This window comes from Callithrix jacchus, chromosome 12, assembly GCF_049354715.1.
Source record: "Callithrix jacchus isolate 240 chromosome 12, calJac240_pri, whole genome shotgun sequence".
NCBI classification, from domain to species: domain Eukaryota; kingdom Metazoa; phylum Chordata; class Mammalia; order Primates; family Cebidae; genus Callithrix; species Callithrix jacchus.
In genome coordinates, this window is record NC_133513.1 from 106,608,909 (window position 1) to 106,633,416 (window position 24,508).

The window sequence follows — 24,508 nt, forward strand, 5'->3', positions numbered from 1 at the left end:
TCTAGAAAAATACTCACTTGTATACAAAAGAGGTCTTGAACAATGGCATTCATTGCAACTTTGCAATTAGAAAAAAAATTTTGGAATAATTCTGTCTATCAACAGGATAGTATGGTATGATACATCCACACTATCCAATTGATTTTTTTTTTTTTTGAGACAGAGTCTTGCTCTGTTACCCAGGATGAGTGCAGTGGTGCAATCTCAGCTTACTGCAACCTTTGCCTCCTGGGTTCAAGCAATTATCCTGCCTCAGCCTCCCGAGTAGCTGGAATTACAGGCATACACTGCCATGCCTGGCTAATTTTTGTATTTTTAATACAAAATTTCACCATGTTGGCCAGGCTGGTCTCAAACTCCTGACCTCAGGTAAGTCCACCCACCTTGGCCTACCAAAGTGCTGGGATTACAGGAATGAGCCACAGTGCCCAGCCTTGTACATCCATTCTTAATGGTGCACCTGTGGTACACCCATTCACAATAGTTTAAAAGGATGCTGATGTTGAAATATTTCCAAGATATTTGTTGAGTGAAAAATACACGCTGCACAACAATGCATATTGTTCTATGAAAAAAGTATGCATTTTAATAGAAATATACCATAAATCAAAATTAAAATTCTAAGCCCCCTAACCATTTGAAAAGACCCCTCTTCTTGACCAAAGACATTCCAAGTTAACCTGCAAAACTGGTTTCAGGCCATGACAGAAAGGGGGAGGTCGAATATGTCTTGTTATACCTGCCTCTCTTTTGGAATTCAGGAAAAGCCTACCCACCAGTATTAATACAAACACAGACTTTAAGTCTGATAAGAAGTATTTACAACCTATTTTCTCCGAAACCTGCTACCTAAAGGCTTCATCTGCGTAATAAAACTTTGGTCTCCACAACTCCTTATTGTAACCCAGACATTTCTTTCTATTTTTCAGGTCTTTAGTTAATAACTTAACTCTTTCAACCAACTGCCACTCAGAAAACTAAATCTACCTATAACTTGAAAGCGCACACATCAAGTTTTCTGCCTTTCCAGATAGAACCAATGTACACCTCACATGTATTAATTTATGTCTCATGTCTCCCTAAAATGTATAAAAGCAAGCTGTGCTCAGACCACCTCTGGCACAGGTTGTTAGGACCTCCTGAGTCTGTGTCACGGGCATGCCTTAACATTGGCAAAACAAAGTTTCTAAATTGATTGAGACCTGTCTTAGATACTTTTCAGTTCCTATACCATATATACATAAATCATTCTCAATAAAAATAATACTGGCTGATATTTATTGTGACTACCATTGTTATAAGATCTTTTGATCATCACACTATCATTATATTGGGAAATGTTTGAAATTCACCTTACAGATGAGAAAGGTGAAGTAAAGAATGGTTAAATAACTCATTCAAGATCCTTCAATAAGCGATAGTATGCATGTCCAAATGTAAATTCTAGAAGGTTTAATGTAGGTAGATTTGTTTGCAAACCAATGGAGAAAAGTCTGGAACGATGCCACCCACAAGACTGATGAGAGCAGGTACTGCTACAGAGAAAACTAGAATTGGAGGTGGTGGAAAAAAGGGTTGGCTTTGTACTGTTTGGATGTTTGGGGGGGTTTTTTGCAATAAGAAAAATGTAAATTCTTATATGTGTATTATGTGTGTAAATAAAATAAATGGCTAAGGAATTTTGAAATGATGAGTCTGTCGACAGAGAGGGGAGATGGGAAGAGTAAGTCAGGGACACCGGGAAGCTGAGAGCCTCCTAACCAATGTGAGCACAACGGGCTGGAGAGAGGCCAGCCCAGAGAAGGGAAAGCAGCCACTTTGGGAGGCCTTGTAAAGGTCCAGGCAGGACATGATGTGGATCAGAACTGGGAGTGTGGAGAGGAAGGGGTGGAGCTGAGTGAAGTGTCAGAGAAAGAAAGGATAGCCTTGGTTTCAAATCCAGGTGATAGAAATACAGTGGCTGGAAGCAGGAAGACAATGAACCTGGACTGGGCAGATAGAATTCAGGTGATGTTAGGACATGCTAATCAAGGTCTTCCTTAGACAGCTGGAATTACAAACTGGATGAAAGGAAACGGACTTGATTTTCTCTGGAAGTAATAACAATACATTCTATTGACAGAGTATGTCATTCTTCTTTCTTTTTCCAAACCCACTTATCACTTTCCTCTCACCTCATTCACCAGTGGCTGCCTGTCAGGTGCACCTTCCTTATCCTTGGATTTCATGTCCCAATGAAAAACTGATTTAAACTGTTCACCATCTTCTTGGTCATGGATCTGCACAAAGAAGATGCTGTCAGTACTGTTTCCATCAGAAAAGAGAGGGGAAAAAAAGACAATTCCTAGCTAAAATTAGGTATTTTGCTAAGTCTCAACAGCAAAGCATCTTCACGGTGCTGCAATGCACACTGTGCTATCAGTCTCCCTGTGGTTTCACCTGCACCGCCAGCCAGGTAGCACATGTAGAGCACCTGCTGTGTGCAAAGCTCTTTGAAGCAGTGCAATTAGAGTGACTGAGATAAAGTCTTTATAAACCCACCACACAATACAAATTAGGGTCACCTCAGAAAAGATTGAGCATTAGAGCAATGGTTCTTAATTTTAGTCTGTGTAACCATCACCCAGGGAGCTCGTTAAAATGCTGGCTCCCCAATTTTACGGAGATATTCTTCCTATGCCTTATAATTTTACCTTTAACATCCTGATTTATAATATACCTTGAGTTAATTTTTTATGTATAGATAAGGGTCAAGGTTCATTTTTTCTATTTAAATACCCAATCACTACAGTACTGGTTTTCGAAAGATCATTCTTGCCATGTTGAATTGCAGTGATGCCTCTCTCATAATTCAAGCGACCATATACATGCAGCTTTATTTCTGGGCATTTTATTGGAGTCCACTGGTCTATTTCTCTCTTCTTATGCCAATCCTATGCTGAGTTAATTACTACTGCTTTTATATAGTAAGTATGGAAATCTGGCGAGTCCTTCAATTTTGTTCTTGAAAATTTCTTGGCTATTTTAGAAGCTTTGCATTTTCATATCTGTTTCAGAATCAGTCTGTCCATTTCCACAAAAAACACCAGGATTTTGAATGGGACTGCCTTAATGTACAGATTAATTGTAGGGGGGGGAAACTGACCTCACAGCAACATCTTCATAAACTCAAGATAGACAAAGTTTTCTTAAATATAAAAAGGACTAACTATAGAAGAAAAAAAAATCAGAAGGTCTTAGGTCCAAACTAAGATATCAAAATTTATGAGGTCAGAAGCGGGGCCCAGAAATCTGTAATTGTGACTGGGCACAGTACCTCATGCCTATAATCCCAGAACTTTGAGATGCCAAGGCAGGCAGCTCGCTTGAAGCCAGGAGTTCAAGACCAGCCTAGCCAACTTAGCAAAACCTTGTCTCTACTAAAAATATAAAATATTATCTTGGCATGGTGGTGCACTCCTTTAGTCCCAACTACTCAGGAGGCTGAGACATAAGAATCTCTTGAACCAGAAAGGCAGAGGTTGCAGTGAGCCAAAATTGCACCACTGCACTCCAGCCTGGGCAACAGAGTGAGACCCTGTCTCAAAAGACAAAAAAAAGAAATCTGCAATTTTTGCAAGCTGAAGTTTAAATCCTTAATTTAAAACATAATGAGGAAACAAGCTCAGAGAAAAGTTTAAACCCAAAGAATTTCTATCAAGGCCACATTCTAATATTGACTTTCCAGGGCTGCTACTGCTTCATACTACTTAATGTGAACATTTTAAAATACACAGATTGAGAGATCTTTACATGCTTTTTCTTTGTATTTTTAAGAAACAATTAAATGAATGTTACATAAACTTAAAGTGATTTTTTTTTTTTACCTACAAATAACACTACCAATATTTTGGGCCGGTTAACTATTTGTTGTGGAGGACTGCCTTGAACATGGCAAGATATTTAACAGTATCCCTGGTCTCCACCCATCAGATGCAATAATACCCACCAACACCAGTTGCAACAATCAATATGTCCCCAGACATTAACAAACGTACCCTGGGTAGGGGTTGTGAGGAACAGCCCTCCTTGAGAACAATGTACTTTAGCAATCAGAAACATATGACAAAATAGATATTCTGTTCCACTTCTAGAAAGTTATATTTGCTGTCCTTCTCTCCCAGTTCAAATCTACAACTGGGGAGGGTTTGCCTCCTCTAGGGACTTTTCGTGAGATTCATGATTACACCAAGGAAATAGAAGAGGAATAAATTTCATTCTCTAAATAGAAAAAAAAAGCCTAGATGTTTTATTTGTCTAAAAATTCCATTCACATCTACCAAACAAAAAACTCTGTCTTCGCAAATATTTCTTTATTTTTCAAAGGGTGACATTTAGGCGACAAAAAACTGCAAATCTGCTTTGAGTGCCAGCTTAAAATCTTTACTTTCCTCCTTCATCACCATCACCAAAAAATCTCTTGCCTTTTTTTATTTTAGCACTTGCACAATGCGTTTGGTTTTTGTTCAATTGTCAAAGTCTCTCAGAGATCACAAGGAGGTGAATATATAATTCATAACACACCCTAGGGCGGTTGTAAGAGCTGAGCCCTGTGAGGGACATGGTTGTCCATTTTACTTTGTCCCTGGTGGGCAAGAAGGAGAAAGTGATCTCAGTAGACAACTGTTTGGTACACACACGCACACACACACACACACACCATATACACATAAATACATACATATACATGTATGTGGACTCTATATACATATATACACTCACTATATATACATACACATATATATACCACAAACACATATACACGTCCCACATGCATATATATACATATACATATATACATACACACCAAATACATGCACACAATACACATGAACATGTGTATACACATACAAAAGCACACCCATCACACACACACATAAATATGCATGTGCACACACATTTACACCTACATACACACATATATACATGCCCCAGAAGCACACATACATATATATACACATATATACATCGTCACATAGATGCAAACAAACACACACACATAGACCTCCTGGGAAGCTCACATCACTGTCTGTGGCTGGATATAGAACCTGCAACAATCCTAGCCTTGCTCCAGGTTGGGCCTGTCATACACAATTAAAATAAAGTAAGTCCACTGCCACCTCAAAAAAAGGAAAATTGTGTGTGACCTGTTGCATGACTGTAAGGTGGAGACATGCCTGCCGTGGCTCAGTTAGAGAAGAAAAATACAGACATTATGGATCTTTTTGTAGACAGTGTAATAAATGCAAACAGTATTCTGATGTAAAGTACATCTCCTCATGTTTTATCTGTCAAATCCTTGCTACACAACTGCAGAAACATCTGGATATTTGAAAACATAAACAAGTGCTTTTCGTCTTCTGGAGAGTTTGCCACCCTCTCGGTGCATGTGAAAGTGAGCCACTAATACATATCCTGAAGTTAAACAGATCTGGATTTGTGCCCAATCAGCTGGGTGAAACTAGGCAGGTTATTTAACCTCTCGGAGCTTCAGTTTCCTCAACTATAATGTGATAAGATTACAGAATTTTCTTGTGAAGAACACATGAGATAATATAAAGGACTTAGAAGAGTGTTTAGCACTCTGTTTAAGTAAGAGCTAGATTCAATATTTATTGCCATTTCATGTAGCTGCCCTCAGGCACCAAGAGATGAACACAAGTCCTAAAAGAATTAGCCTTCTCAGTCATCTAGGATTGCTTGTGAATTCCTAAGACTTGTGAATCCCCAGGAAGCAATGATGTCTGAGCAACAATTTGAGCCTCAGTTTCCTCACCACAAAATGGAATAATAGTAGTATCAACTTCGTTGGGTTGCAATGTATGTTAAATGAATTAAGTGCTTCTATAGTAAATGCTATATAAGCTTGTTAAATAAAAGAAATCATAAACTCACAGTCAGTTCAAAGCACTTGGTAAAAATAAGGTATTTTACCAGCATGTGTAGAGAGCCACACAGCAAGGCCACTATCTCATACACAATTTCTTGGGGAGGAGGACAGCTGGGCAGGAAGAGAGTCAGTATGACGTGGAGCAACATTAGGAAGGGAATCTTGGATAAAGAGGGATTACTAGAGAGCCTTCCACCTCATGTGTAATTTTCTAATTTTAGAAAGCCACTAAAACTTCATCCCACAGAGCAACTTCTTGAGGGCATGGGTTATAGAAGCTCAGTGATTCATCATTTTAATAGGTGCAAGAGTTCCATCAATAGCTGGTTATTTGACCAAACTCTACTATTAGATTTACAAGAGGTTGGATTTGTCAATGTGGCCTCCATGTTTACCTCCCCATCTCAATCCCACCCTTTCTAAACTAAACTTCCTTTCCAAAGCAAAACATCTTTGACCTATCCCTACCCCAAGGGGAAAAGAGGCTATCAATAATCATAAGTACTTGCTGAATTCAGAGAGATTTGCAAGTGTGAAACTAAAAGTTTTAATTTTATGTACCAGACTATTACAAGGCAAAGCAAAGATCCTTGTAATATGTTCCAGCTATGTAAGCATGGTTTTATGTATTAAGTACTTGGTGCATGCAAAGGCTACTCTATAAACTGTCATCATACTGTGAGACAGTCTTGAGCTGGTCAAGACACAAAAATCATACTGAAATCAAAGACCTAAATTATTCAAACTAGATTATTCGTATATTGGCCCCTAATTTTGTGACAGAACAGTCACATTTGTTACTTAAATGCACTTTGCATGTGTATGTGGAAGAAATGGGCAGATTCCCATGCAGACAGAGACAAACACTTAACATATGTCTAAGCATTTTTAATTGATATATAATATTTGCACATATTTATGGAATACATGTAATATTTTGCCACATATTAGAATGTGAAATGATCAAGACAGGGTATTTAGGGTGTTTATCACCTCGAGTATTTATCATTTCTATTCTAGCTGTTTTGAAATATACGATAAGTTGTTGGTAATTGTGGTCACCCTGCTCTGCTATAGGACATTAGAACATAGTTCTTCTTTTATTTATTTATTTATTTATTTAAGAAATAAAGACAGGGTCTTACTATGTTGCCCAGGCTGGTCTCTAACCCCTAAGCTCAAACCAGCTGCCCACTTTGGCCTCCCCAAATGTTGGGATTTTAGGTGTGAGCCACCGTGCCTGGCTAGAATATATTCTTTCTATTTAATTGTACGTTTCTACCATTAACCGACTACTCTTCATACCCTCTCTCCCATTGAAAATTAAATAACTTACCCCACTGATGGCCTCTGGAGGTGTCCTCACATCTAGATTTAAGGGAGTGTGATAGACACTGGTGAAAGTGTTGTTCTTGGGATTATGGCTACAATAAATAGATACAAAGCAAAATTAGAAATGTACTTTATTCAAATGATTGAGGGACTATTCTTAAAATTATTTTTAAATAAGTTATTTTTAAAAAATCAATAAATAGAAAACTTAAACATTAAGTTCACAATTTTCCAAGTATTGATCTTACAGAAAAAAAAAAGCAAATAAAATAAAATCAACACATATAACTGAAAGCCTAAATTTAACTGGAAATGATCACTTGAAAACTTTCTGAAGAAAGTAAAAAAGGATTCTGAAATTATTTAAAAGAAAATACTTCAAAGCTCTATATGCATATTCATGGCCATTACATTGTTCTGCACAATATTTAATAATTTGAGATAAGGTTATAGTGGATATATTTGATCTTTTACTTGGAAGAAATTTGAAATTTTGTGTCCATTGCATGAAATCCCACCTTAGGTTTCTTCAGTGACAGGATATAAGAGAAGACATTTCTTGAATTTAACCCCGGGGTGTATGATTTGGACGTTTAGTTGGCTACTTGTTGAAAAACAAATAAAACTCAAGAGGTAGTGGTGTGGCATCAAATACTTACGCGTGACAGTATGGCTTTTTCTGGTGACTCACAAAGTTATTAACTGACAGCATCATCTTGCAAACTTCACAGTGAAAACAGGCTTTATGCCATATCTAGAAATTGTATAGAGAAGATTTAGCAATTATCTGTTTTCCCCCAGACTCAAAATTCTTATATATTTAGGGTTAAAAAGAAATGAGCTTCAAGAATAAAATGGTGATTTTTAAAAAAATAAAAACCACACACACACAGCTATAACAACACTCACAGTTAAATAAATGGATGACTTCTTTTCAAGACAACACAGAAGAAATAGAAATGGGTGGTACAAATTAAAGGAGGGAAAATACAACTTCTTGTGGTTTAAAAAATTTTAACTGAAAATTACATTTCCATATTACCTAAGTCCATATGTGAGAAAGTCAATTTCCCATGTTTGTTATTATTCACAAAAGCCAAGAAACGTCTACTGACCTGATCTAAACAGCTGATCTTTTCAGCAGGATAAACCCCATACCCACACCTAGAGCAAGCCTGCACATTCATGTTGAAGCTTGCAGAGAGACGACGACGATAGGCAACAGGCACGAAATGCAAGGAGAACCCCCGGCCTAGTTCAAGTCTCCGAAATCCGACGACTATTAAATTCCTGTGGGCACCTCGATCGTTCAGAATCTAACTTCCACTTTCCTTTGCTGACCTTCTAGTTTGAAGTCAGCAGTTGGATGGTTTTTAAAGCTGCCACTTACTCAAGGGGCTATTTTGGCCACTCACTCAGCACGCATGCGTCTGAGAAATAAGGTGGAAATATTTCTAGCTGACATGCTTCTCTAAATAGAAAAGTGAACTCACAACAGCATCATGTTTATGTGGATGACCAAATCCTGGTGTGTGATCAGGCAGCGTGGAGTGGTTTAGCACTAGCTGTGATCATGACCCAAGAAAAGAACCTAAAGGAAGATGCCATACTGTCATCCAACAATCAGATTAGAAAAGCTTGCCCTATGCGTCCTATGACTAAAGCAGAAAGGCAAGCTCCCAAAAATATAGGAAATAAAATAGGATTGATTCACTCTTTTAAATGGATAAATATCACCCTGGAATTTTCACTTTACCTGCCCAAAGTGTTTACAATAGTGAAACTAAAAACATAATAAGGTGTTAGTTTGTGTTTAGCTTCTACCAGAATGCAAAACTAAAAATAAATGAGAACTCTTGGTGTTTTGGCCTCTATATTTTATTCTGGAATGTTCCAAGAAGGCCTTTGTGCTTGTTCCCTTGCCTTACAGGCCTTAAGAAGGGTGGCATGAAGACAGAATCTCTCTTCCTGGCTTTGGGAAGACCCTCACTGACTTCATTCTCTGCCGCAATGTCACCTTATCACCTTACAGATACCTGATACAAAATGGCACCTCACCTGTCCCCACTCCTATCTCATTACCTTCCATTACTCTTAGCCTGCTTGATGGTCTTTATAGCTGTAATCAAGACTGGATATATTAAATGTTAATGTTTCAATTTTTAAAAATTGTGTGTCTTCCATCAAAATATGAGTTCTATCTAAACAGAATCCTTGATCCTTTTTGCCACCTCTATATCCCCCATGACTAGGACAAGGCTTGGTAATAAAAGCTGCCCAATAAGGATTTATTGGATTAATAAAATAAATTTAATACTCACACCAAAATGCCTATCGAGGCCAGGTGTGAAGTCATAGGTAATAGCAGGAACTTTTCCATACAGGTGAGCATTCATCCCAGCTGAAGCAGGCACTGCTCCTTCATCCCAGCCAGCTGTCATCATGAAATAACATCCCACATTGCCAAATATTCAGATTTTTCCAGAATATTTTCCAAATATTTTGAGCACACCAGAAGTCTGCATTGACACATGAAGTTCCCCTTTTTGTATATAAAACAATACAACAGAGGCGTGGGCAGTATTTGGCCAGCAGGTTACCAATTTGTGACCTTAGCTCTAAATGCTCTGAGGTTAGGTTGGTGTCCCCGGGTAGAGTGGAGGGAGATCAGTAGTATTTTGGGGTTGTTTCAGGATAGCCAGGGGGTAGGAAGGAGCTCTAAAGCCAATGAAGAAGACTAGCATTCAAGTCCACATGAGTCTAAGGGAAGGCGGAATCTGAGGTTTTCCCATATGGGGCACAAGACTGCTTTCTCAGCACAGGGAGGAGACTCAAAGCAGGAACCCCAGGCTCAGCAAAGACTTCCACACTGAAATGTGATCAGGCAGGAGGGCTGTCACCAGCCTGACCAAATGAGTACAGCAACAGGCACAGCACAAAGATTTGCATGGTTCCCTGGATGTTTTGCTCTAAACCAGACTTCTCAGCCGTGACCTGGGGGTAGGTCAAGCTCCAATAATCACTGAGAATAAACTGCACTCCAATCCAGAGGGCTGAGGAATCAGAGGGGATTTCTTTTAAAGAAGCTTGCAACATTTTTTCTCTGTCTAAACTTGTGATTGCAATCTGTAGCTGTTACAATGGCTTGGTCATATTTGTGAAAACCAGAATTACAAAATGAAAGTGCTAAACTGGACTTGTACCATCACTTCTGCTTTATTAGACATCAGACATTGCCAGGAGAAACAACCCCATAGAATTAGAAATGGGACAGTTTAAGGAACTAGAAGTCTTTCTGCAGCAAGACAAACACAGCCTTCACTGCGTAGTAGAGCCTTGGTTGGTCCACACCACCCTTCTCCCGTTACCTGTATCCCCGCCCGCTCCTTGGCCTAAGCCCCTCCCACTTGACGCAGTGATTACAGCAGGCCATCCAAGCCTAAACCAGTGAACACGCCAGTTTCCTTTGGCCTTAGGAGTTGCTTCAGACAACATCAGTCTTAGCCTGGGATCTCCAGAAAACAGAACCTGTGTCAAAGGCTTATACGCAACGACTTTATTCAGAAATATAATCCAGGGAGCAGGAGTTAGAAGGCAGGAAATGCAGGGCAGGGAACAGTCAGTGTAAATGTTGTTCTCCAAGGGGGTCATCACCTGGTATTAAAGTCCATGGAATGGCTTGATTGTCTTCCAAGAGGCCATATAAACAACCACTACCCAGGAACATCTGCCAGAGGAAGAAAGGGCCCTGCCTCCCATTGGTGAAAGGTTTTGCCCCATTGGCTGTTAATTTCCATGCTGTGTATGTACCCAGGGAGTCCTGTGGCGTCTCACACCTCGATGTCAACAGGAAAACACCAAGGGCAGCAGAAGGCCAAAGACACTGTTGGTTGTGCCCATGTGAAGATGGTCAGAGCCCACACAGAGATAGTGATCACTGCTGAGGTTGGTCTGGCACAAGTAGGCAAAGGCTCTATGGGAGGTGAGGCTGAGTGGATCTAAAGTAGCCCCGAAAGGTGCCTGATGCACTGCGCTCTCAGCAGAGTCCTGGACTGGGCTTGGTGGTGGTGAGCTGGAGCCAGATCTTGCAAAGCCTTGTGTAGCCTTGGTCTGGGAGCTTCTGCCCACACCACCCCACGCTGCTCTGGCTTTTTTTAAGTCTTGACTCATAGGGAGCTTTTTGTTTCACATTAATGACTTTTAAGTTCAGCACGTGGGCCAGTGGTTTCCTTTTGAAAGTTTAATGTAGTACTCCTTATTTACCTCTTTTCAGTTTCATCCTGTCAATGGTGGCCATCGTGCTCTAGCCGGTCAAGATCTTTTTGGTGGCCATCGTGCTCTAGCTGGTCAAGATCATCCAGGATATGAGGTAATCCTTCCTAACACTGTATCATTTTCAGGGCCCTCCAGGGCTGCATATGAATTGGTTTTAAAACTACAGAGAGATGATAAGAGATGTGAAATCAAGGGACAGCTGCTGACCCTTCATTTTGTCACCATTGCTCAGATTAGATGGAAGGTGTTCCTCCCATGCTAGGGGTTCATTTCTGTTTTAATTTAGGTTCCCACCTCAGCAAGGACTTGGGAGCAGTGAGGTTATTTGGGAGGTGATCCCGTGAGGCAGAAGTGAGGGTTTGAGGCAAATGAGCCAGGGAAAAGAGAAAAGTCAATAAAGAGCATATTCTACACTAGATATTATACCATGGTAGGCAGCTGGAGCACAGTTTTTCGGGGACACTCTGAGGATCTGTGTAAAATGTGCCTCAGAACGGTCCCACTGAAGGATGGTGGGCTGGGACACAGCCACTCAACTCTCATCCCCCATTGATTGAGGGCTACTGTCAGGGTCATTAATTCCCCTATACCTTTAGGGGAGACCTCTCTGCATAAGCTGAATAGACTTAGGCAGCTTGGAGAAAGCCCAGAGGCAGGGAAGTGGAGGGGCACCACTGCGAGAGTGTAAGGGGGAACTGGTGTCATACATGGGGCTAACACTGGTGAGCAGAGTGGATGTGATAGCAGGTACCCCCCAGTGGGTCACGTAAGGAAACTGGCAGTGGCAGATAGGAGCTGCATCATGAACTCCTACTGTCCTGCTCTTCCTGGCTGATGGAGCCAACTCTGTTCCACCCATCCACTCCTCTGCACTGTACAATCCTGTGTCAACACAGTTGGGGTGGAGAATTCAGGAAGCAGGGCCTCCTTTCAAGTTCTCATGCTTTCCCAGGTAACACCTACCCTTGCCCACCACCCTCACCCCCATCGCTCGGGGCTTCCAAGTGCCTTAAGAGAAGTTATTGGGGGTATTCTTTGAGGACAAAGTTCCACAGGTCCTGGCTGATGGGGCTCAGTAACTTCAGAGTGAAGTTCTTCTGTGCAGTCATTAAGACCTGAGCACTAGATGATGATGACCTTCATCAGGCAAGGAGCTCTTATCACCTGAGGGAAGCCTTAACTTTGGTGAGGTTACCTAATGCCCAAGCTTCACTCTGAGAGGTCGAGCAAGTGATCTGTTGGTTTATAGAAACTGTACTGTGTCCAGGAAAATTAGAGAAAATCTACATCTCCTCAAACCTAAATCTGGCTTGAAGCCACTCTTTGGTTTAAAGTTATATATTAGTCAGCGTTCTTCAGAGGTATAGAACCAATAGGGGATATATACATATATGTGTATATTTATATATATAATAATCTCATATATATGTGAGAGAGATATACATAATAATCTGATATATGTAATAATCTCTATATAATATACATAACAATCTCATATATAATAATCTCACACATATATATATGTGAGATTATTAGGGAGAATTGGTTCACACAATTACGAGGCAAAGTCACATGATAGGCTGCAAGCTGGGAAAAGGGAAAAGCCAGTAGTTTGGTTCAGTCCAAGTCTAAAAGGCCCCAACCTAGGGAAGCCAACAGCGCAGCTCTCATTCTGAGCCCCTGGGAGGTCGCTGGTGCAAGTCCCAGAGTCCAAAGGCTGAAGAACCTGGAGTCCGATGTCCAAGGACAGGAGAAGCAGACTAGTGTCCTGAAAAGCATGGAAAGAGAGAAAGAGGGAGAAGACTCAGCAGACAAGCGTATCCCCTTTCTTCCACCTGCTTTGTTCTAGCCAAGCTGGCAGCCCAGTGGATGGTGCCCATCCACATTAAGGGTGGGTCTTCCTCTCCCAGACCATCAGCTCAAATGTCAATCTCCTCTGGCAAAACCCTCACAGACACATTCAAGAACAAAGCTTTATCAGCCATCTAGGCATCTATCAGTTCAATCAAACTGACACCTAATATTAACCATCATAGTGATTGCTTTGAAGATGGGATTGTGTCATTTGGTGTGAGATAGAGGTCCACAAATTTTTCTGTAAAATGTCAGACTGTAAATATTTTAGGCTTTGCATGCCACATACAGTCAATCTCTGTTGCACCTTTTCTTATTCTTTTCATTTTTTATGACCCTTTAAAAAGGTAAGAACCATTCTCAGCTTGTGTGCTGTACAAACCCGGACCATAAGTGGCCTGCAGGTGGTAGTTTGCAACTCCTGGCCCAAGGGACTGCTCACAGGACATCAGGAGTAACCATGTCTGATGTTCTCTTGGGGAGAGGGAGTGGAGAGGAAGGCAGAGGAAAGGATTACCAATCAGTTCAGCCCTATATGGCCTGGGCTTTGATTGCAGTAGAATCTTATTCAAGTGTGAATAATAATATCCAACTGCTGGGGTTACCTTTTCCTTGGCCAGGAGACAAGGACACACCCTGTGGATGGGGTGGAAGTTTCTCTCTGCATCAGAAAATGGAGAGTTATGATAAGTCATAATGCTGAAGTTCACAGAATCAGAAACAAGGTGGTGTGTGGGAGGAAACCCCACAAGAGCTGAGGCAGGAGTCTGAAGCCTCAGTGTGTTCTCATATAAACATAGAATTAGAAAAGAATTAGAGATATAGTCACACAGTTATTCCTATATATAATCATAAATAATCACATAGCTATTCATATGTAATCATAAATATATACACACGTATAATTATATAATCTTTAATCTTACTAATAAGTCTCAGGTCAAGAAGTATGGGACTGAAGTGGCATTGGAAAAGAGGTGACCCTAAGGCAAGATGCTCTAAGTCCTCTGTCACTCCGGCATGAGGGCTGCTGGAGGACGCCTTGGCTGTGCAGCAGTGTCAGTGCTGTGAAAGCACCTGCTGTTTAGCCAGCTAGGGAAAGAGACGTCCAAGATGATGGAGATGTCTCCTTCCTCGGGTGAGTGAGGAGAAAACTCCGCTCTCCCAAGCTCTTGTGGTAGGCCTGACAGCTGTCAGGGAGGCCCACAGACATCCGGGGACTTAATTGTCTCTATGCGGTGCTGCGCTTCAGCGGTCACGTTCCATGGCTACTTTCAAGTTCTGCTTCTGCACCTGGTTCCTCTTTTTCCTAGAAGACAAGAATTAGTAATCGTAACATAAATCTTAGTGACCTTGTTATTTCTTGACAAATATGAGAAAAGTGTTGACATCTTAGGTTTCCTCCTCACCTCGGCTTCTTCAAAGTCTTGGGCCCTGTCTCCAAGACACGTGATTTACGTGGCCCTATCATCACTGACCACCATTACCTCATCCTACGTGCCCTTCCCCCCACTTTGTACTCAATAAAAGTCAGAGTGTCCAGGCTCTCGGGGCCTGGTCTCCATGCTTTGGATAGCAGTGGACCCCTGGCCCCAAACTTTCTTTTCCTTATCTCTGTGTCTTGTGTCTTTTATTTCTACAATTTCTCATCTCCACACCTGCAGAAAGGGACTCGGGGGACCCCATAGGGCTGGACCCCACAGCAGTGCTTGGACTGGGGATACACAGGTGTATCCATCTGGGCCCACTCAGGAGAGAGAAACCACACAGTAAGCTGAAATAACACAGTCATCCCTCAGTATCCCTCGGGGGGTTGGCCCCTGAGGATACCAAAATCCATGCATGCTCGAGTTCTTTCCTATAAAAGCGGCATAGTATTTGTATATAACCTATGTATAATCTCCCATATGCATTAAATCATCTCTACTTAAAGTACCTAATGCAATGTAAATGCTATATAAGTAGCTATTGCACTGTTTTTAAATTTATATCATGTGTATTATTGTAATTTTTTTTGCTTCTTTTTTCAAGTATATTTGATCTGCAGTTGATTAAACCCTCAGATGCGGAACCTGGGGATATGGAGGATCAACTGTATTAACAAATTATAAACTGTAACAGTGAACTGGAATATCAAGACATTGGCTAGTAGGAAGTAAAGAGAACTCTGAAAACTATAGCAGTAGCAGATATCCTTGCAAATGACATATGTGCTACTTTGCTAGGGCTGCCATAACCAAGTGCCACAGGCTTGGTGGCTTAAACAACAATGTGTTTTCTCACAGTTCCAGGGGCTAGAAATCCAAGAATCATGGTATCCGCAGGGCTGATTTCTTCAGAGGCCTCTCTCTGCTTGTAGATGGCCACCTTCTCCCTATGTCCTCACGCAGTCTTCCCTCTGTATCTGTGTCCTGACCTCCTCTTCTAAGAACACCAGTCATTCAGATTAGGGCCCATCCTAATTACCAGATATAGTCATATTCTAAGGTACTGGGGATTACGACTTCAACAGATGCATTTAGGGAGACACAATTCAACCCTAAGAACATAGCACAACTAGCCACTACTCCTAAAGCTGAGATAGAGACTCACAGAGTATGCCCTCATCTCCCCCTCACTCCCAAGGGGCAGAGCCAACCCCTGTTGAAGACAGCATGGCTCAGGCTCTCCCCAGATGGCAGAGAAGTCACCAAGGTGCCATGCCCATTTAACTTGCTAGAAATTTGTCCTTTAGAATTTTCTGGAAATCCACCCTCTAGGTGCCAGAGAGAGAGCAGTTCATGAGGCATCTCAGTGAAGGCGAGGCAGGAGAATAGGTTCTGGAGACCGGAAGGCTTCGCTTCAACCAATCAAACTGGTCACCAGCCAGGTCTTCATCTGCATAGGGTGAAACTTTGTAACTTCACTTCAGCCTCTGATTGGTCACCTCTTGCAAGCAATCAGACTGGTCTCAGGCTAAGTCTTCATGTGCATAGGGTGTAACCAAGTAACCAATGGGAAACCTCTAGAGGTTAAACCCCAGAAAATTTTGCAACCAGTGCTCTCAAGCCACTGGCTCCAGCCGGTTCCCAATCTCTGGAGTATACTTTGATTTCAATAAATCTGTGCTTTCGTTGCTTCATTCTTTCATTCCTTTGTTTATGCATTTTGTCCAATTCTTTGTTCAAAACATCAAGAACCCGGACAACTCTTAGTCAAGATCCTCCAATGGTAACAGAGGCCCTTTCTACAAAACCACCTGAAGCAGGTGCCAGGGGAAGCTGGCGGCTGCTGGGTGGTCTGGCCACCAGCTACACTCCAAGAACCTGGTGCCAAGAAGACATGCCCTCTGCAGGAGCACACCAGACACACCAGAATCAGGAAGCAAAACTCTTTCCATCCTATGATGAATCTCCAGCACCCCTTACCCTCACACACACTCACAAAAACATCACTCACAAGTTTGCCACTGGCAAGGGAAAACTACTTAAAGGGCCTAGTTCAATTTTCACAGAGCAGACAAAAAGGATAAATTTGAAGTTGTGAGGCAATCAATCAATAGCAGGTACAACATGAATTCCTTCTTCCAGGTAAGAAAGAAATTCCTTTTGGACCCTGAGCTTCCTACTCTCTCCACCTGGCAAAAACCTGCTGAGGACTCATCAAGGGCCAGGGTTTGGGTTTGACCTGTGGGTGTTGAGAATGGCATTTCTGTTAATCTTGCAATGTCCTTCATGGAGTCCTGTATAAAGTCATAGCCTCGCCTGAGCTGTCCTGTGGATAACTGCAGAAGCAATTACTGGTGGCACCCCTCAGGGGTGCTATGCCCAGGAGGGTGCAAATGGGGAATTCACCAGCAAACAGAGGGGAGGACCAGAGTGAAGATTCAGAGGGACTGGCCAAGAGCACCTTTTCCCCTTTGGAAACCATCCAAATAGGGGAGGCTGGAGGACTTTTCTGGAATGAGGGGGAATGCCCATGCTATAATCATGTGACTATCGAAAGGAAACATAAAACAATTACATGGCCCAAGGCTGGAGAGACAGAGGATGTACATTTAAAAGAAAACGTCAGTTGAATACGAAGTGTTAGTAGAATTATTACAGAGGGAAAAGTTCACAATGATTTCTTCCCTTTCATATTTCCTTGTTGATACTGTGATAATTCAGCCTTAGAGCAATAACTTTGGAATTTCTCGTGCCAGGCCACAATAAGGAACTAAAAAAGTTTCCTTTCTAGGGACATGGATGAAGCTGGAAACCATGATACTCAGTAAACTAACACAGGAACAGAAATCAAAACACTGCATGTTCTCACTCATAAGTGGGAACTGAACAATGAGAACACAGGGAGGGGAACATCACACACAGGGGCCTGTCAGGGGGCTTGGGAGGTTAGGGGAGGGATAGATGAGGAGAAATACCTAATGTAGATGATGGGTTGATTGGTGCAGCAAAACCACCACGGCACGTGTATACCTATGTAACAAACCTGCACATTCTGCACATGTATCTCAGAACTTAAAATATAATAATTAATATAAATAGAAAAAAAGTTTCCTTTCAAACCACCTCTTCATTTGAGCCAGATGTGAATTCCTGCATGCCAACACATTGTGACATTTGCATGATATAATTTATGATAGAATGTTCTTGTGAATGAAAAATTATTTTTTAAGGCAACTTGATTCCACTTCTGCCATTACCAAGTCTGTGATGTGGCAACTTCGCTGAGCCTCAGATTCTTTATCTAGAAAATGAACAGAGATTCGTTGTAAACGACTCTTTTAGCTGTACCACTGATTCACTACATTCTAGGAATAACCTGCAAGATCCTAGGTTTACAAATTAAATCAGAGAGTAACTTATTTGCTTTACTAATAGTATTCTTTGTTTCTCAGATGACTCACAATCGAATTTCTTTACAAAGCAAATTATCTTAGTGTCTAAATGGTTTAGCTTACTTACAACATTTCAGGAACATGGGTATTAAAAAAAGACTAGGGCAGCCACATTAGAAATTGTGTCACTGCCAGTTAAAATATTCAGGCATTCAGGATTTTCCCATAAGTTAATCAATTATGATTATTCCCTTACACTTGCCAGGGGCCAAATGAAGAAAGTGTCCTCACCTGGACAGATTTGAGAGACAAATACTGAAGTTTCTGGCCCACAGGAAAGCAAGAAAACAAAAAGAGAAGCCTGGGTTCTTGCCTGATGTCAGACCGCTAAGCTCGTACTCCATTCACTCAAGGATTTGATGGTTCCTAAAAGTAAATACTGTGTCTCTGATATGACTAACACTACCATTTCTTCTCAGGTATTTTACACCTCAGTGTGATTGAGTTAATTAGCTGCTTCCTTGAGCCAGGACGAAGAAAGTCGTGTGTGTGTGTGTGTGTGTGTGTGTGTGTGATGTAGAGTCGGAGTGAACTGGATTCTGTGTGTGTGTGTGTGATGTAGGGTCAGAGTGAACTGGATTCTGTGTGTGTGTGTGATGTAGGGTCAGAGTGAACTGGATTCTGTGTGTGTGTGTATGTTTTGTGGGGTCAGGGTGAATTGGAATCCGTGTGTGTGTGTGTGTGTGTGTGTGTGATGTAGGGTCAGAGTGAACTGGATCTGTTTGTGTGTGTGTGATGTAGAGTCGGAATGAACTGGATTCTGTGTGTGTGTGTCTGTGTGTGTGTGATGTAGAGTCGGAGTGAACTGGATTCTGTGTGTGTGTGTGTGTGTGTGTATATTTTGTGGGGTCAGGGTGAATTGGAATCCGCGCGCGCGCGCGTGTGTGTGTGTATGTGTTTTGTGGGGTCAGGGTGAACTGGAATCTGTGTGTGTGTGTGTGTGTGTGTGTGTGTGTGTTTTGTGGGGTTATGGTGAACTGAAATCCGTGTACGTGCTCTCCCGTATTTGACTCACTCCGGGCAGCATAACCAGTCCCCGTCACATGGGGGCGCGCAACAAACATTTCCCGAAAAATCCAAGCGCAGCGTCTCCACCAGCCAGCTGGGCTGCCAGGTAGGTACTTCCTTCAAAGCTGAGCTAGCGTTCTCCGCCCACCCGCGCAGGAAGGCGCCCCCGCAAAACAACGTCTAGGAGGCGAGAAGTCCCCAGCCGATGCCGCGGCGGGCCCGAGGCGGATCAACCTTGGAGGGTACGCATGCCGAGGCAGGCGGGGAGTCCCCCGGGGGACGCGAGCAGTTCCGGCTGGGATCCGGGTCTCGCTAGCGAAGAGTCTCTGGCTGTGGGAAATGGGTCCCCGGGTTGCTGCGGAGGCCCAGGTCGAGGTCTACACGGGGGACGGGGAAGTGGAGGTGACCACTAGAGCGCCCCGGATCCCTGAGCGCCGCCGCGAAGTCTGCGCTGTTTAGGGCACTTGGAGCGCGGCCAGTTGGCAGATTTGCGTTTTCCCGGAAGGGCCCGCGGCGGCTGAGCTGTTCCCGGAAACTGAAAACTCTGCTGTGCGCTCTCTTCCGCGCTCGGGCTCAACTTTGTAGAGCTGGGGGCCAACTTTGCAGAGCGCGCGGCCAGTTCTGCAGAGGGCGCCCTCCCGCCGCTATGCGCGCGGCGGCAGGGGTCGCTTTGGGCCCTGCCACCCCTGCCGAGCGCACTGTCCCGAACCAGGGGCGGCGCAAGCCCCACCCGGCCCTACCCTGGGCGGCTCCTTCCTTCGCGGCGCCCGGGCTTTACTTTCGCTTTAACTAAAGAGGTCCCAGACCCTCGCTGCGGAGCGACAGAGACTGTGCCAGCCCCAGCCGCCCGACCGCCCTGAGGAAGGTAACTGCAGCACCCGCCTCAGCCGGCGCCTCTCCAGCCCGCTGGCCGTGCGCGCCCTGCCTCCCTCCTTCCTGTCGGCTTCCTCCTCCACGTCAGTCCTCCGAGTGATCTGAGGGAGCCTGGTTGAGTGGAACAGAGTGACCCCGACGGCGTGCGCGGAAACAAACTTTGGGAAGAGGGCCCTTTCCGCCCTTCCCTCCTAACGAGCGGGCCGGGGGACACCTCACACTATTCGAGATGTGGGAGAGGAGAGTTCCTGATCTGGCACTGCGGCTAACAGCGCGGGCTCTTTCGTCTGGGTTCCGGTTCCCGCCCTGCCTGCCGGCGGTGGGACCTTGATCCTCTGTCTGCTAAATGGGTACCAGGGTGATCCTCGCTGCCTGTTGCTGGGACGTACGAAGGTGATTATGGTGCGCGGTGCGCGGTGCGCGGCAGTGGCTCTGTGGAGGCTGAGTACGCTGGAGCTGAGCATCCTTGCTGCAGGGCTCCTAGAGGGACCTTGAGGAGGTGGAAATAAGGCCGGGGACATTTAGACGGGTGGAGTGTTAGGCTCCAGGCGACAGCTTTGTAGTTTATGGAGCAGTAAAATTCCCTGTAGGTGATTGCCCTTTACTCTTGAACTCCTGAACTAGGGCTAGCTGACGTGGCTCTTGTTGTCTCAACTTACAGGCTATTTCCTCCTTCTGGGTCTCGCCTGACCTTCACCCTCGGCACCGCCATTGCCTAGATTCACAGTCCACCTTCTGCCACCTGGAAACTGTGTGGCTTTGGGAGGTTACTTAACCTCTCTGAAGAAACTAAAGTTTCTGGAATACCAAGGTAAAGGCCCTGGCCTAGCAGTGCCATGAGCCTCGGGTGACACAGTGGAGCACTTGAGTGTCCAGCAGAGCCTCCCTTTCCCCTTCCCAGCTGCTAGAAGAAAGAGGGGGAGATTTTCAGGTCTTCTCTATGTGCCCTTTAGGAAGATTCTCTTTATTGGGCAAGAAGTGAGGCACAAATTGTATGTTGTTACTTTTCAGGAAAAACAGCTGCAGTCCGTTCTCTCCCTTATGAAAGTAAAAAGTTTAGACAGTAGCTGGGCAGTGATTTCCTGCCTAGCTATGTACCAGTTCCCCAACATTTGGGCCCCTGTTCAACATATTTAGAAATAATCACTGCAGGAATTTTTTTCAGGTCCCCACAAAATCTGTTTAAAATATAGATGTGGTTTTGAAACATCAGTGACGGTTGACAGTTGCATATTTTCTTAGTCTCGTGGACAATGGTGATAATGGGAATATTTTTTGACTATTTAGAATGTGCCACCCCATACCTAGCATTTTACATGCAATGTTTCATTCATCCTCCCAACCATCTGTGACATAGGTACCATTGTTTTCCCATTTTACAGACGAGGAAACTGAGGCTTAGAGACTTGAACACTTTGAGGTCCCATGGCTAATATGTGGAACAACTGATTCAGCCCCAGATCTCTGCGTTCTCAACCACCCTCCTAGGGCTCCTTGGTTCTCTTTGGACAGAAGTTTATTCAAGGGGCTGAAGGATTTGAAAATACATTTAAGTTAGGTTTATAAAGAAATACGGATTTGGTGCCTGCCATGTACCTGACATGTTCTATGATCAAAAAAAAAAAAAGATTAAGATAAGGTAAGAATAAGAATTACAATGACTAAACGAGACTACTTATGTGCCTGGCATTGTCACTGCTTTGAGTGTCTCGTGTATTAATTCATTTAAAGAGAAGTTAGACATATTTAACAGTGGGATAAGCAGCCTTCCTCAAATGACTGCTCTTTGCAGCCTGGACTGTAAGAAGGGGATAGATACTTCTTACAGTGTCTATCTGTAATAAGTAAAATAATGCCAGATGTGCCCTCCCCGGGCAGCTTGGCAGAACTGAGATAGGTCTGGATTTTCTTGGTGCACTGTGATGATGAAAAGAGGACATTAGGGGTCAAAACCAGGTCTTGGTTTGACTGAAAGGATGTGTCTGAGATCAGACACCCTCACTTGGTTACCACCCAGGGCTTTGATTGCCCTTTGGAGGTTCTAAAAATCAATCCCAGTCTCATAGGAATAAGAAAGTAACTGGCTGTTTAGCTTTAGGGATTTGAGTCAAGTTCCACCACTCCTGACTTGGATCATTAGAAGAGTCGCCTTCTGTCACTGTAGGCGGTGTTCAGCATCAACCCAGAAGGACGCTGTAGGTTTCAGACAGAAGACCTAATGTCCTCATGTTTGGAGGAAAAGTTCTAGAAAGTGTCCCATTATTGAGCCACAGAAATCGCCTGAATTTTACATGTCAGTAGCTAAGTCTAAAGCCCTTGCCTAGTGTCTGAGAAGAATGAAGAGTTTAAGCTATACCCATCCTTTGATGGAACATTTAAGATGTTTCATGAGTGCACAGTTCTCCCTGCCTGAATTGTTCCCGCCTGCCCTCTCTGCTTCCCCCTTTTCAGCTCTCAGGTCAGACGTTTTCACCCCTGAGAACTTTCCCTAATTTCTGTGAGGCTCTTGAGTTTCCCTGATGCAACTACAGATTGTTCACCCTCAAGGCACACACCACAGTTGCAGTTGAACCTATTCTTTTTTTTTCATGTCTGTTTCTCAACATGGCAGGACAAGATCAATTTTCTGACAAATACATCCCTAATTCCTAACTTCTAGTAAATATCCATTGAATAAATGAAGAAGAGTCTCCAAAAGTCTCAGCAGTTCCAATAATATCAAAACAAAGTCTTGGCTTTCTTAGGAGCCATTTTGCTTACGGTCTTCGCCTTTCTCAAAATCCCTTTATTAAGGTATAGTTGAAATATAAAAAGCTAGGCATATTTAATGCATGCACACATACCAAGTTTGGGGATAAGCATAGATATACCCATGAAATCACCGTCAACAAAGCCACCACCTCCTAAAGTTTTCTCTCACATCCTTTAGTACTACTGTTTTTTTGTGTGGTAAGAACATTCACCATAAGATCTACCCTGTTAGCAAATTGAAAATATACCATACAGTGTTGTGAGCTATAGGCACTATGCTTTATAGTAGATCTCTAGAATTTAATCATCTTGCACAACTGAAACTTTGTACCCTTTGACTATTACTTCCCCATTTCCTCCTCCCTGCCCCCACCCAGACCTCTGGCAACCACCATTCCATTCTCCACTTGTATGAGTTTGACTCTGTGAGATTCCACATAGATGTGAGATCTTACAGTAATTGTCTTTCTGTGTCTGGCTTATCTCAATTAGCATAATGCTCTCCAGGTTCATCCACCTTGTCTCAGATGGCAGGAGCTCCTTCTTTTTTATGGCAGAATAGTATTCCATTGTATGTGTATACCACATAGTCTTTATCCGTTCATTCATTGATGGACATTTAGATTGTTTCCATAATGCTATGGTGAATGTGGGAGTGCAGGTATCTTTTTGAGATCCTGATTTCAGTTTCCCTGGATGTATAGCCAGAAGTGAGATTACTGGATCATATGGGATTTCTAGTTTTAGTTTTTTAGGAACTTCTAGACTGTTTTCCATAATAGCTGTACCAATTTATATTCCACCAGCCGTATACAAGAGTTCCCTTGTCTTCACATCCTTGCAAACACTTACCTTTACAGACACACACACATTATATATGCGTATGTGTAAGTGTTTACACATACACACAGATGTACATGTAAAATAGCTATCCTAACAGTTGTGAGATGATATCTTACTGTGGTTTTGCTTTGCATTTCCCTGATGCACCTTTTCATATATTTGTTGCCCATTTGTATGTCTTTAGAGAAATGTCTATTCAGGTTCTTTGCTCATTTTTAAATTGAGTTATTTGTTTTTGCTATTCTATTGTGTGAGTTCCTTGTGTATTTTGGATATTAACCCCTTTTCAGATACATGATTTGTAAATACTTTCTCCCATTCCACAGGTTGCTTTTTCATTTTTTTTATTGTTTTCCCGCTGTGCAGAGCTTTTTAGTTTGTTGTAATCCCATTTGTTTATTTTTGCCTTTGTTGCCTGTGGATTAATGTGACATGTAAAAACTCATTGCCAAGACCAATGTCAAGGAGCTTTCTCCCTATGCTTTCTTCTAGGAGTTTTAAGGTTTCAGGTCTTATGTCTAAGTCTTTAATCCATTTTGAGTTGATTTTTTTTTATATGGTATAAGAGTCTAGTTTTATTGTTTTGCATATGGATATCCAGTTTTCCCAACACCATTTATTGAAGAGACTGTCCTTTCTATACTGTATATTTTTGGCCCTCTTGTCAAAAATTAGTTGACTGTAATGTGTGGGTTTATTTCCAGGCTCTCTATTCATTTCTGTTGGTCCATGTGTGTTGGTGTATAGCAAAGTTTCATTTCCTT

The 24,508-nt window shown here is 42.7% G+C and overlaps 2 protein-coding genes and 1 long non-coding RNA gene across 24 annotated transcripts in view; 1 reads left to right on the forward strand and 2 right to left on the reverse strand.

The window, feature by feature from the left end:
* The window catches only part of NRAP (nebulin related anchoring protein), a 74,844-nt gene extending 66,237 nt beyond the window's left edge, over nt 1–8,607 (reverse strand). For all 16 annotated transcript variants that reach the window (XM_078346541.1, XM_078346540.1, XM_009010295.5 and 13 more), the window contains exons 1-4: nt 8,377–8,607; nt 7,921–8,015; nt 7,266–7,353; nt 2,175–2,279 (exon numbers count right to left, since the gene is read on the reverse strand). In XM_078346541.1, coding sequence (XP_078202667.1) covers nt 2,175–2,279; nt 7,266–7,353; nt 7,921–8,015; nt 8,377–8,448 — 360 coding nt within the window. In that variant the 5' untranslated portion in view covers nt 8,449–8,607. The remainder of the gene's footprint in view (nt 1–2,174; nt 2,280–7,265; nt 7,354–7,920; nt 8,016–8,376) is intronic.
* Nucleotides 8,608–14,292: 5,685 nt separating this feature from the next.
* Nucleotides 14,293–18,635, reverse strand: LOC103796819 (uncharacterized). Of its 2 annotated transcripts, XR_004732168.3 has the most exons (3): nt 18,501–18,635; nt 18,075–18,118; nt 14,565–14,699 (listed from the first exon to the last, which is right to left on the reverse strand). It is a non-coding gene; the product is annotated as an uncharacterized LOC103796819 (long non-coding RNA). The 2 variants fall into 2 exon arrangements; XR_008475662.2 differs by lacking the exon at nt 18,501–18,635 and having other exon boundaries at nt 14,293–14,699; nt 17,941–18,118.
* Nucleotides 18,636–19,356: 721 nt separating this feature from the next.
* CASP7 (caspase 7) overlaps nt 19,357–24,508 on the forward strand; it is a 40,465-nt gene continuing 35,313 nt past the window's right edge. Inside the window, exons 1-2 of one of the 6 annotated variants that reach the window (XM_035269139.3) lie at nt 19,357–20,543; nt 20,812–20,961. The gene's annotated coding sequence lies outside the window, so the exon portion shown is untranslated. The remainder of the gene's footprint in view (nt 20,544–20,811; nt 20,962–24,508) is intronic. The other 5 variants (XM_035269140.3, XM_035269138.3, XM_035269142.3 and 2 more) reach the window with 5 other exon arrangements.